Source organism: Alligator sinensis, unplaced genomic scaffold (assembly GCF_000455745.1).
Source record: "Alligator sinensis unplaced genomic scaffold, ASM45574v1 scaffold210_2, whole genome shotgun sequence".
NCBI lineage: Eukaryota > Metazoa > Chordata > Crocodylia > Alligatoridae > Alligator > Alligator sinensis.
In genome coordinates, this window is record NW_005841946.1 from 448646 (window position 1) to 460674 (window position 12029).

Consider the following 12029-nt stretch of genomic DNA (forward strand, 5'->3'; position numbering starts at 1 on the left):
AATGCTACACTTCCCCTTTTCCCTTTTTTTTCGAATGAAATTTGATTTATATTCATAGATGCTAGGGTCGAAAGGGACCTCAGCAGATCATCGAGTCCAACTCCCTGCCTAGGCAGGAAAGAGCGCTGGGGTCAGATGCCTATAAAGCCGGGGTCAGATGACCCCAGCCAGATGTCTATCCAACCTTCTCTTGAAGACTCCCAGGGTAGGGGAGAGCACCACCTTCTTTGGGAGCCCGTTTCAAATTTTGGCCACCCTTACTGTGTAGACTTTTTTCCTGATATCTAGCTTAAATCTGCTCTCAGGTCAGTTTGTGACCATTGTTCCTTGTTACCCCAAAAGGTGCCCTGGTAAACAGAGCCTCTTCGATCCCTTGCTGTGCCCCCCTAATGAATTTGTAGGCGGACACAAGATCCCTTGTGAAGGGTGAAGAGGTCCAGGTCCCTCAGTCTCTCCTCATAGGGCTTGTCCTGCAAGCCCCTAACCATGAGTGGCTTCCTCTGGACCCTCTCAAGTCTATCAACATCCTTCTTGAAGTACGGCGCTCACACCTGGATGCAGTCCTCCAACTGTGGTCTGACCAATGCCGCAGGGGGGAAGTATCGCCTCCTTGGATCTATTTGTCATGCATCTGCTGATGCATGATAAAGTGCGGTTAGCTTTGCTGATGATTTCATCACACTGACGACTCATGTTCATGTTATATGAGAGACTAACTAGTCTACTGTAATTGTGACTTTTCATATGGAAAAGAGTATTTTAATCTGATAGAATGATGTTATCTGAATAAAAAAATCTCTGAATTTGTCTTTTCTCTGTTAATGTTATTAGGTGGCATGCTGGGGACTACTGATCTCTCGGTGCCAAACGGAGCTGGTACTAGTCCAGTTGGTAAGTACAGTACCATGTTTATTTCAACTTGTGTTGAACATTTGTGTGCAGTCACTTAAGTCAAAAGTGTGGTTATATAAAAGCAAAGATAAGCCAATGGACTGATTTGTATTCTCTGTGTTTAAATCCCCTCCTCCCCCCACAAACTTTGTCTTTTAAATAAGTACATTTTGCAAAAATGTTGTACAGTAAAGGCTATGTTTAACATCCTTTTCCTCAGTAACAGATAATTACCAGTATTTTCACTTTTTATGGCCTTTGGTTTCAGTAGTGTTTGCTGCTTTTGCAAAATGTTTCTCATGTCCCTTTCTCAAGAAAATAAATTTAAAAACCTGCATTGAAGTCCTACATTTTTCTTTGGCAGAAGCTCCTAGGTAGCTCCATAGAAGCAATGTGCCCCAAATTAGTATTTTAATAGCAAATACTATTATAAGGACTTGTATAACAATGTGTTTCTTGCTTTAGTAAAATGCACTACAGTACATTTGTTAATCTGTTGTGCTAAAGAAAATGAAATTGCAGGTGTACCCAACATGCTTTCACATGTGTGACAATGTCCTTCTCATAATTGGTACCAAGGTCAATACTGGCAATTTTATCTCGCTGTTCAGGGTGTTGTAGTCATCTCCTTCTGTTGATTTTTTTCCAAGTGAGAGAATGAAAGTTTGGAATACTGTGTTTATCTTGGATGACTGAGGATTTCTGCTTCTGAGGAAGTTGTTAAAGAACAATTGCGACTGTCCTTCAGAATGTCAGGTTCACCAGTTTTGTATATGTTGACTGCGTGTTGTCCATAAATGCCAGAACTTGCAGAATTCCTTCATTTAAATAACTCCAGTGTGATGTAAGCAGACTTCAGATTATGCAGCAAGTGTGGAGACATCTGTATTGCATTCTACCACATTACAAGAAAGCAACCTAAGCATCAAGTACCCAGCCCCCTTATGTATTCTCCCCCTCGCTCCACATCCCTTCACCTCAAGATGACAGGGTGGCTGGGAACCAATTTGAGAGTATGCGTGTTTGGTTCTTAAATACGGGTATAGTAAGGAATTATCTGTCAGAGGGAACCATTGTATACAACTTGCCTAGGTAACTAATGCCCAAATATTAATCTGACAATTGGGGAAAACACAGTGATAAAAATCAAAGTTGATTGAGTTCAAAAGTGCAGTATTAATTCTTCTCTTGATAGCTACAAATTAGGCAATATGCAGCAGATGCACAAGTATTATTAGGTGGCTTCTGTTGCAGAAATGGAAACTCAAGAGCTTTTAATAGAGTTCTTTTAGATAGAAAATAAGGAGCAGGGCCTTTCTCAGACATGACTGATCCCAGATGTCAGTTTCAAGTTGTTCAGTGATTAGCTCATTAAGAAAATTATCTCCCAATAAACGAGTGATTTGAATGTAATTCAGTGCCTTTTTTTTTCCAAAATGAGACCCTTTATTTTGGAACCTCAAGTTCTGAAGCCTCATTCTTCCAGTAAGCTAAAAAGCATAGTTATTGAAAACCAAGGTTCCTGTCTGATAGTTGGGCACTGCTTCTAGAGTATTGTCAATGCTATTTGTGTGCATTAAAAATTACTTTTAAGGAAAAGCAATAATAATGTATTACAGTGCTGCATATTGGTACAGCAACTTCATGAACATTATTAGCATCAAAATGTTTTTCTGCTCCATCATCAAATGAACATTTTAAGAGCTGATGTGTGGAAACAAATTAGGTGGTCTTCATCCTTTGGTTTTCAGAATATTACCTTCTCCCATTACCCATTTTCATCCAGATATCAGTTGCAACAGGACAACTCTTGTGGTTATAGGGGATTTGCAAGATGCATCTCCAGCAGAACTTCAGAAACATTCAGAAGATGCCATTTCACTGAGCCACTAGTGCACAAACTCTGCCAGGATGATATGACTTGCTTATATGCTTTTGAAATGGAGTGGCAGGTGTGAATTAACCTTCCCTGTCCCACAGTTCTCAGTTGCAGCCCCAAACCCAAACGTCAAATTACTAGTGTATAAGCAGATTCACTTTACTTGCTAACGTGTCACTTAAAGTTTGGGTAGATATAATTAAGGATGAAATATGACAAGGTGATAATATCCATTAATTCAAAGTCTTTTCCAGTGGTTATTGATAATTGATATGTTTTTCTAAAGAAGTTTTAGTTACAGTATTTCCAAAAGCTCTGTTTCTTAGGTGGTTGCAAAAGGCTGTGATGGGTTACATTTATGTATGGTCACTTATTTATTTGGCAACTTGTAAGGTTAATCCTTGTGCCTGTATATTTAAGGTCTCAATTCACCCGAGGGCTAAACATAGAATGGCTGTACATTTATTTCACAGTTTCCCCTCGCATTTTGTAGAACTTCATTGGAAGTGATGTGGTGTGCCTTAGTAAGTAACCTGTCCATTTCAGGGTACAGCTCTAGGCATGTAAAATTAAATTTTATGGAAAATAGCTTATTAACAGACCAATAAAAATATCACTAGTTAGTTGATGTAGTATAGAATACTGAGTGGGTTTAATGTTTGGGCTGAGGAATTTTACAACCATTTTGTAAAACTGATGGTTGATAAAACATATAGTAGTATTTATGGTTAGGATTGAATGAATGTTCTCATTTTACAGACGCTTCTGATTTTACCAACATTTTATTTTCCATCCTAAAATTTAGCGACATCCAAGAAAAAAATTTTAGTCTCAGCAAATATGTTTTACCAGAAAAGAATGGAAGAAATCTAATTTGGCAGGCGCATAGTGGTGAGATGGCAGATGTGGCTTTCAGTGGTGCAGTGAAAAGTTTTCAATGGTCAGTGTTATAAAAAGTGTTATGGTGGTGTAGCCATGGTGGTCAAGGAAAAATTCAAGAGGCAAGATTTTTTTTGAGGCCATTTGATTAACTTTATAGTGGGAAAGATAGGTAAGATATAGCTAAATCTTCAAGGCCTTTCTCAGACCTTGCCTGTATGAAGTAGTGTTTTGCATGCTCACTGGCTAGCTGTTACTGTTTAACAAAAGCCTGTCGTTTTAGAGTTGGCACAGTGTATGTGTGTATTTAAGTGAAGTGGAGAAATCTGTTGAATAGGTTTGATTGGCTAAAATTAGGTGGTCTCAGCTTAACCAGGACTTAGGCAAGAGTGAGACACCTACCTTTTGAAGAACAATTCACATTTGACTTGTACATCTATAGCAGTGGGAGCCACCTTTTGGCAAGCATGCTACAAATTGGCCCCACACTGTCCCTGAGTGCCACTCCAACCATCTTCCCTTGCTCTATCTGCTGCTGTGCTTTCTGCCCCTTGCCCTATCTGTTGCTGTGCTACCTGTCCCCTTTCCAATCTGCTGTGCGCCACACAGAGGCTGCCCATGTCATTTATGGCATGATGGGTTGGCCACCCATTATGTATAGAGTGCCCAGCATTGCATTAAGTAGCTCTGGTCCCCACCCATTCCCTTGTGTAAGAATACTACATTCTGTCCATGCTTGCATTGAGCTCTGTGCTGCATGCACGAGCTCTTCAGGTCTTTCACATGCATCGGAGCAGGTGCAGTGCTTCATAACAGCGGCTGGTCGGCAAAATTCTTTTGTTTTTAATGATGCACAGCAATGAAGCCCAAATAGTATTGACCAGGATGTTGTTGAAAGACTCCTCATAATCAAACTAGACAAAATAAGACTTTACTTTTACACTGGAGATGGCCATTTGTGGTTTTCTGCAGCCCCAGAATGAAAGGACCGTTTCTAAATTTTTCTTGGGGAAACTGAGATTATCGTCTGGAGCTAAGAAGAGGAATTAGGATCAGCAGCCAAAAAGACACTTCTTGGTACCAGAGTGATCTGTAATCAAAACTTATGATTAATTTAGTGACAAGGTATCTTTAATAGTATTGTTTTTATCCAGTCACAATTTATTGTATGTATTTTAATACTGTAGTGGCCATTTAACACCAAAACTGTATCTTTGTTATAGCAAAGCATTTTAAATGATGGAGCAAATGTTTGATAAGTCTGTAATTTTGGAATGCATTTGAAATCTTGCTTACTTTTCACTCAACAAGCTCTTTAGCCATTAATTGCTATTTAAAGTACTTCCCTTAATAAAAAAAAAAAAGTGAAATGGAGCTGTTTTATTTTTAACCTTCTTAATGTGAAATTTTATGAATGTAGTTTCTATTGACGTACACTTTTAAAGGAGGTAGGTTGCTAGAGAATTCACTGTAGTCAGGATTTCTCATTTTTAAATGCATATTTACTAGTTTTCTATTCAGAGTACTAGATGAATTTGCATTCCTTTAACTGCTTAAAAAAAACAACCCACTCAAAGAGATAATTGAGCTTTTGTTGAGTTTTGAGGGGAGACATCAACCTCTTGTTGCAATTACAGTTCCCAAGCAACAAGAAAGATCCATGATCCTGATTTGACCCTGAACCTGCTAAAGGACAGTAGCACTCTACCCATGGGGTGAGTTATGGAGGATTTGATGAAAAATTACTTTACTCTAACGTCGGCCTTTGACATGATGTTCCCCAGATGATACCTTCCTTTCTGACACCCTTGCACTAGATAAAGGAGCAGAAACTCAAGAACTGATGGTAGAAATGTTTAGACTGATATAGCAGGATGTATCGTACTGAATTTTGCAGAGCCATTAAAGGCTGCTAAATCCCGTCCCATGTTGTTTTCCTCGGGGGGTAAGTGCTTCTTCAGTTCTGACTGCCTACACTGTGCAGAAGAACTAAGCAGCAAGGGCTGCAAAGAACTATCATCCTACTTCCCTGGAGAGATCATGCCCATTGGGGAATGACCTGTACCCATCAACAAGCAACCAATCCACTGTGTTATCAGGAGTTAGTACAGTCCCTGAGCAAGAAGTATTAGAGGCCCTAAGAGAATTGCAACTCAAAACTTGTGCATTTAAATCATGTCCTTCCTGGCTGGTGAGAAAGTCATGAACAACTGGTGCCACTTGTGACTGAAATAGCCAGCACATCATTTTGAGAATTAATTTACCCTTCCTCTTTCAAGTGTGTAGTAGTTCATTTGACACGCACTAGCCCCACACCGGATACATCATCGATAGCCAAGAACCGCCCACCATTAAATCTCCGATTCCTGAGTAACTTATAGAGAAGCTAGCCAAAAGCCAATTACAAACTCATCTAACAGAAGCTAATGCATTCTAGACCCAGTGTAAGCTGGATTCAAGCCAAGATGTGGAACTGAAACTGAATTATTGGTACTGATGGCTGGCCTCATCCTGTCACCGGATAGCGCTTGATATCCATCCTTATCTTCCTGAGCCTCTCTGCAGCATTTGAGAACATTGACCATAAGATGCCCGTCTCACTTAAGTCCTTGGAGGGACACATGCAATGAGTAATGATGCGAAGATGCCCCCTGGGGAGTCTAGCAAAGATCAAGCTTCTGTGGTCCTATCCACATGCATATCCACTGCATGCACTGGTCAGAAGACATGGTCCCGAGTGTCAGTAGATGGCACAGAGCTCTACCGCTCCTTCACCATACATGCCCACAGTACTGTCCACAATTGCCCATGGGTTGGATGAGTTGAGCTCAAGGATGGAAAACTTGCTGTGGTTAAACCCATGGAGAAAAGGGCAGAGGAAACGCTTCGAAGAGTCCACGTTTGTTTAAGGCATGCCCCTACCTGCACCCTTAAAGGTTGGTTCAGGCTGGATTTCTTGCTGACCGTAGGTTCTAAAATACAGTAACATCCTCAATTAACACTTCCCGTAGATTCCAGTTAACTTGGAGACCCCAAACCTGGCAGAAGATGATTTGGTTTTTGTTTCTTTACACCCTTAATACCTCTCAGCTGGTACTTAGCGATAGTAATAAAATATATACATGGGCACAAAGTCTTAAGCCCTTAGGAAACTTCTATACAAAACACTGAAGCACATATACTTGGTAATATGAGCCACCATAATTATGTACATCAAGCTTCTCCTCCAAACTTCATTTAAAATTGAGAGTGAAGGATAGTGGAATTCTGCAGTAAGGGTAGAGACCATCTGTGAATTTTCTTGCTGCAAGACCATGGCATGAACTCTTCAGGAACTGAGGATCATATTTAAAAAAAAAAAAAAAAAAGCCTCACCATCTTCTGCTTTAACCGATTATGACTTGGCTTTTTGTAACCTAAATAGTTTAGCTTTTTATTTTCTTCAATAAATAGAAGTTAAAAGACATTCCATACACATACTTCCCTCTTGTGAAGATGATGAAAGAACATGTGATGGATGTTAGTGATGTTTGGTGCATTCCTGGAAGGATCTTGGGTGCTAGATAAACTAGAATGTATGAAGTTCGATAGAATGCAGGAGGGGTATGCGAAGTGGGCCCTATTCAGTTTGGATCTGGATTCAACCTGAATCGAGGACAGTGATTTGAATTGTTGATTCAGATTACTGTCCCGATTTGATTTGGCTGAATCCAAATTTGAAGATTTGATGCCAATTCAGAGAATCAGTGATTTGGCCATAGACACAGCTTTAAATGTTTTTTCTACATACCTCGATGTACCAGCACGGCTCATGAACGCTGCGATGCTGGGGTGGATGGAGCATCCCACAAGAGTGCAGGGTGGGCAGGGAGGCCACGTGCCCAGCAGCGAACCCAGAAATGGACCGGAAATGCTTCCGGTCCACTTCCAGATCTGCTGGAGAGCGTGCAGGGCAGCACCCTCCCCCCCCCCAACCCCTGGCTTGGGAATCAGCCATAGGGGGACCCCGGGTGCCCCCCCAGGCCCAGGAGGCACCAGTTGCTGAGCCAGGGGAATGTGGGGGGTTCCCCAGTGTGCTCTCCAGTGGACCTGGAAGTGGACCAAATGTTTCTGGTCCACTTCTGGATCTGCTGCCAAGCGTGCTGGGGAGCCCCCCACACTTCTCTGGGATACTCCATGCGCCCCAGCATCCCAGCACTCCCGACCCATCTGCTGCCTAGAGATATGTAGAAAAAATATTTAAGCTGTGTCTATATCCAAATCGCCAGATAAGTTTGGAGAGTTACAATTTGATTAGGAGAGATTAAAGGGTTCTCTGATTCGATTCGGTTTCGGAGATTTGGCCACTGAATCGGGCCGAATCTACGCTGAATCGAGTCAGGAACTAAAGCTTTGCACAGCCCTATAAAGCAGTATGTATTGTAATAAAATGTTTTTAACAAGTCCATTTATGACCGTTGCTGTTGGTAAACCCACAGATGTCGTCTTTTTTTGTTTGCTAGTATCTCTGCAGGGAGGAGTCGGTGTATTTGTGTGCAAGGGAGATTTTGGGCACAGAAAGTCAAAAACATGGTTTATTATCTGTCACTGGAAATGCCAGATAGACAACTTCATTCATGCTGCATTAGAAGGTGCCATAGAGGCTGGTGGGTTTGTAAATTCAAAAGGTCCAGTCTCCGTGTTCTGAGTCTTGCATTTGGAAAATAAACAGCACAGCATTGTTGCTGCTGCTCTTAATTGAAGAGACTGTTGTTGAGCATATTTCAGACTATTTAATAGCTCTTTCCTAACCTCAGTTCAGAACACACACATTTTCTACTGTCCCACTTAAAAGTTCTGTGAATGGATAATTTAGTAAGCAAAACATTGAGCTTGTTAACTGCAAACTAATTCAAACTACTTGCAGTGAGTTGGTGACCCAAATCTGGAGCTTGTGATGATGTCTAGAAAACTGCAGGCTTATTCAGAGGATCTGAAAACAGCAAACTCATCCAGTTTCATTGGAAAAGTGAAAAGAAACGAAAAAGGCAGCTAAATCCACATTTCCTATTCAAATGTGTTGATAGGACATGTGCCCTGTGTTTAATAGGGTTCTTATGTAAATCTGGTGGTGGCATTTAATTTAAAATGAAGGAAGCACATGGAAAGTCAAGAGCTAGCCTTCCCTGACTAGAGGAAAAAAACCCTACGCTTTTTAAAAAAAACATTGAAATCTAAACTTGGATATTTCCCTTTTGTGGAGAGCTGAAATTTCTGATGTCTTGGATTACTGCTTGATTCTGCCCCCGCTGGAGGGTTTGTTTTTTTTGTAGAGAATGAGTGTTGGTGGTGGCTGTGGTGAGTTTTAATTACTCTCAGCATCTTACTGGAACAGTATCATATTTTATAGAGACCCATTGATCACATGATAGTCTCAGTACTGATTTTAATACTTCTATGGTTAATGTTGATACTTGGCGTTCTTTGTTTGGGGGAAGAGGAGGTGTTTGCATAGAATAATTTTGGCTTGTGTAATAATACTGGGAAAAAAATGTTTGTTTAGTCAGTTGACTTAGCGTGATTTTTCTGATTCGCTTTGATTGTTCTTTTCAGATTGTGATGTGATATGGTTTTGAGGAATAAAATGCATCCTTGATTGTTTTCTTTAATCTTGATTGCTTAGCTCGTTGCCGGTGATTATTTCTCCAAATCTTGTACAGCCATTCAGTTTCTCCAAAGCTAAACTACAATAAAAGATTTGACATCAATGAGTATAATTTATGCTTGGAGTAATAATAAGAACGTAAAGTACTTTCTAGCCATATGTGTTTGTTGTTTTATTTGATATGATTTATATAGTGAAATACAAGTCTGAGATAATTGACTGCATCCTGGACCTTAGGATAGTAAATGAAATTAGACGGTATTAAGTTTCTGAAGGCTTTGGCATACACAGCTGTTGAATAGGTGTTTTGAGCGTGTCCTTTTAGTACAGAAGGTACTCCAGAATTAAAACAGATGTCCTGGTGAGCGATGCAGGTTAATATAACCTGGTGATCCTAGTCTGTTTGTTTTGCCATATCAGAAAAGCTCATTAAAATGTATAATTTTCAAGTTTGTGCTTAAAATTACTCGTATTTTGCAGTAGGCCCTTATTGTGACTGTGATAACGTGACAACGCTGTGATGAAGTCTACATCGGTGCATGTGTATGTGTGCGGTGTATTTTTGGAACTGCTTTGTGGTAGCATGTCCTAAGATAAATACGTGTTTAATTAAAGCAGCCCTGTGGAAGTAAACTACTCGCTCTGTTTTCAGTATCAACTTCACCAACCTTTTAAAAATGAAAATGTATTTGAATCTGAAAGGAAGTTGTAGGTCGGGTAGAAGCAATGGATTCGATATTATATCATTTAATACATGGAAGATACAGGACTACTAAGGGTTCAGTCTGGCAAACTGCCAGACAGTTACGTCATCGTGTAATCATTATCTGTTTCTGGCTCCTGACCTTATACCAAGAAATACTGTGCTTTTAGCTGCCCTTTCACTCTTTACTTGTAATTTGATTTTCATGGGTTATATTATACTATATCTAACAGAGCAGCTCTTTGGATTCTTGACAGCCAAAAGGTATATTATAATCTAAACTGGAAATTAGAAATGAATATTCTAAAACCTTTTTTGTGCAACTCCAGTATAGGATCTTCAAACAATAGATAATGTTGCCTTTGCAATTTCTACTTGCTATGTATAACAAATACATGAAACATTTTCCAAGGGACTGTTTTTTTGCTGCAGACAGATCGATACACATGGTATTACACATTACGATATTCCGTTGCACTTTCCCTGTGCTTTAACAAATTGTTTTTCTAAACTTCTTTTTATGTTCTGCATATAAAATATCCCAGCCTTCTGGCAGGCGAAGTGCTTTTGAATCCATCTGCCCTACTTCTGTGTGAGATACTTCACAGAGAAGGCAGTGGTTTGTTTATGACAGTACCCGTAAGAGCATGAAATGTTCTCTGAAGAACTTGCAGAGCCTGGTAATAAGAGCTGCAGGAAATGACTCTGTTGGGTGTGGAAGAAAGAAACAGTCCAGATTTAACACATGGGCTACCATAGTACTTGAAAACAGAGTGCCGGAAATGGCCTAATAAAATAGCCTAAAATATTGTACGCTGAAAGGAGGAGGGTGAAGAATGCAAAAGCCCAATATTTACAATGATCATGGTGCTCTCTCAAACCAGGTTCAAGTGGTTCACATAAAATATTACATTGAAAGCATTAATGGCTGATAAAACACTACTAATTATTAGACAGAAATAAAAGCTACGATCAAACAATAAATTCCTCCAACGTGCTAATAGAATTGTCCAAGTAAAATAGTCTCAGGTCCAAAGATAGAGTTTAAAGCTTCGTACTCCTTTTAAAAGGATACAGTCGCGTCCAAATAGCACTGTGTTCACAGTGTTTCTTTAGGCAAAGCCTAAAAATGAATCTCCTTTGAAACCCATATGATTTTACTCTAATGTAATCTTGTGTTACCCATTATGTAAATTGTAATGGTCTCCTACAAACACAACCCAAAAGCAGATTATGGAGGTGTGGTGCTGAGAACTGTGCAAACTGTGCTTTTTAACCACGAGGCGACGTGCAAAGGAACCCTTGGGCTCATCTGCAGCTGCTGTCTGACCTCTGCCCTGAGTAGCACGCAACCCTGTGCTGCACGACTGCATTGGGCTTCTGCCTGTGGAAGCCACTTTATACTTGTGATTCAGCCTCCCCGCATGGTTATCCCAACTGTGACCACAATCTGGTAGCGTACGTGAAATCAGTCCTGGTCACACCTCACTTGAGCCGGTTTTGCTTACGAGACATTCTGTCCTTTTTCCAGTGTTTATAAGATACTTTGTTTTGGCAGAACAAAATCAGTCAACTGGGGATGGTTTGAAGGGGCTTTGTTGACACAAAGCTGTGGGTGTGTGTTGGGGGGGGGGGGCATATCTTAATTTTGTGTTTATATTCATATAAATGTACATTTGGTGATTTAGCTGCTCCACCCTTTGTAATGCGACATATTCAGACCCAGGCCCTGCAAGCTAGTTTGTATAGATAGACCCCCAAGGCAGGGGTTGACAATTATTTTGGAAGGCCACTTAATGAGTTTTGGTGAGCTGTCAAGAGCTGCACCCATAAAATCTTTCAGAAGACATAATTTTAACAAATCGTGTATTAAAAATCAAATATCTATTACAACATATTTTAACTTAATTTAAAGAATACATTTTTTGTCCTGACTTGTGGGGTTTTTTTTAGTAGTGTATATATAGAGGCACTTTCAAAATAGCTCAGAAAGTCTTGTTTTTGTATATGGGGGGGGGGGTAGGAAGGGTGTA

General features: G+C 40.1%; 1 protein-coding gene across 18 annotated transcripts in view; it reads left to right on the top strand.

Moving 5' to 3' along the window:
* Positions 1 to 12029, top strand: part of MEF2A (myocyte enhancer factor 2A) — a 164534-nt gene that overhangs the window by 125598 nt on the left and 26907 nt on the right. For all 18 annotated transcript variants that reach the window (XM_025199549.1, XM_025199538.1, XM_025199534.1 and 15 more), the window contains one exon: positions 832 to 891. In XM_025199549.1, coding sequence (XP_025055334.1) covers positions 832 to 891 — 60 coding nt within the window. The remainder of the gene's footprint in view (positions 1 to 831; positions 892 to 12029) is intronic.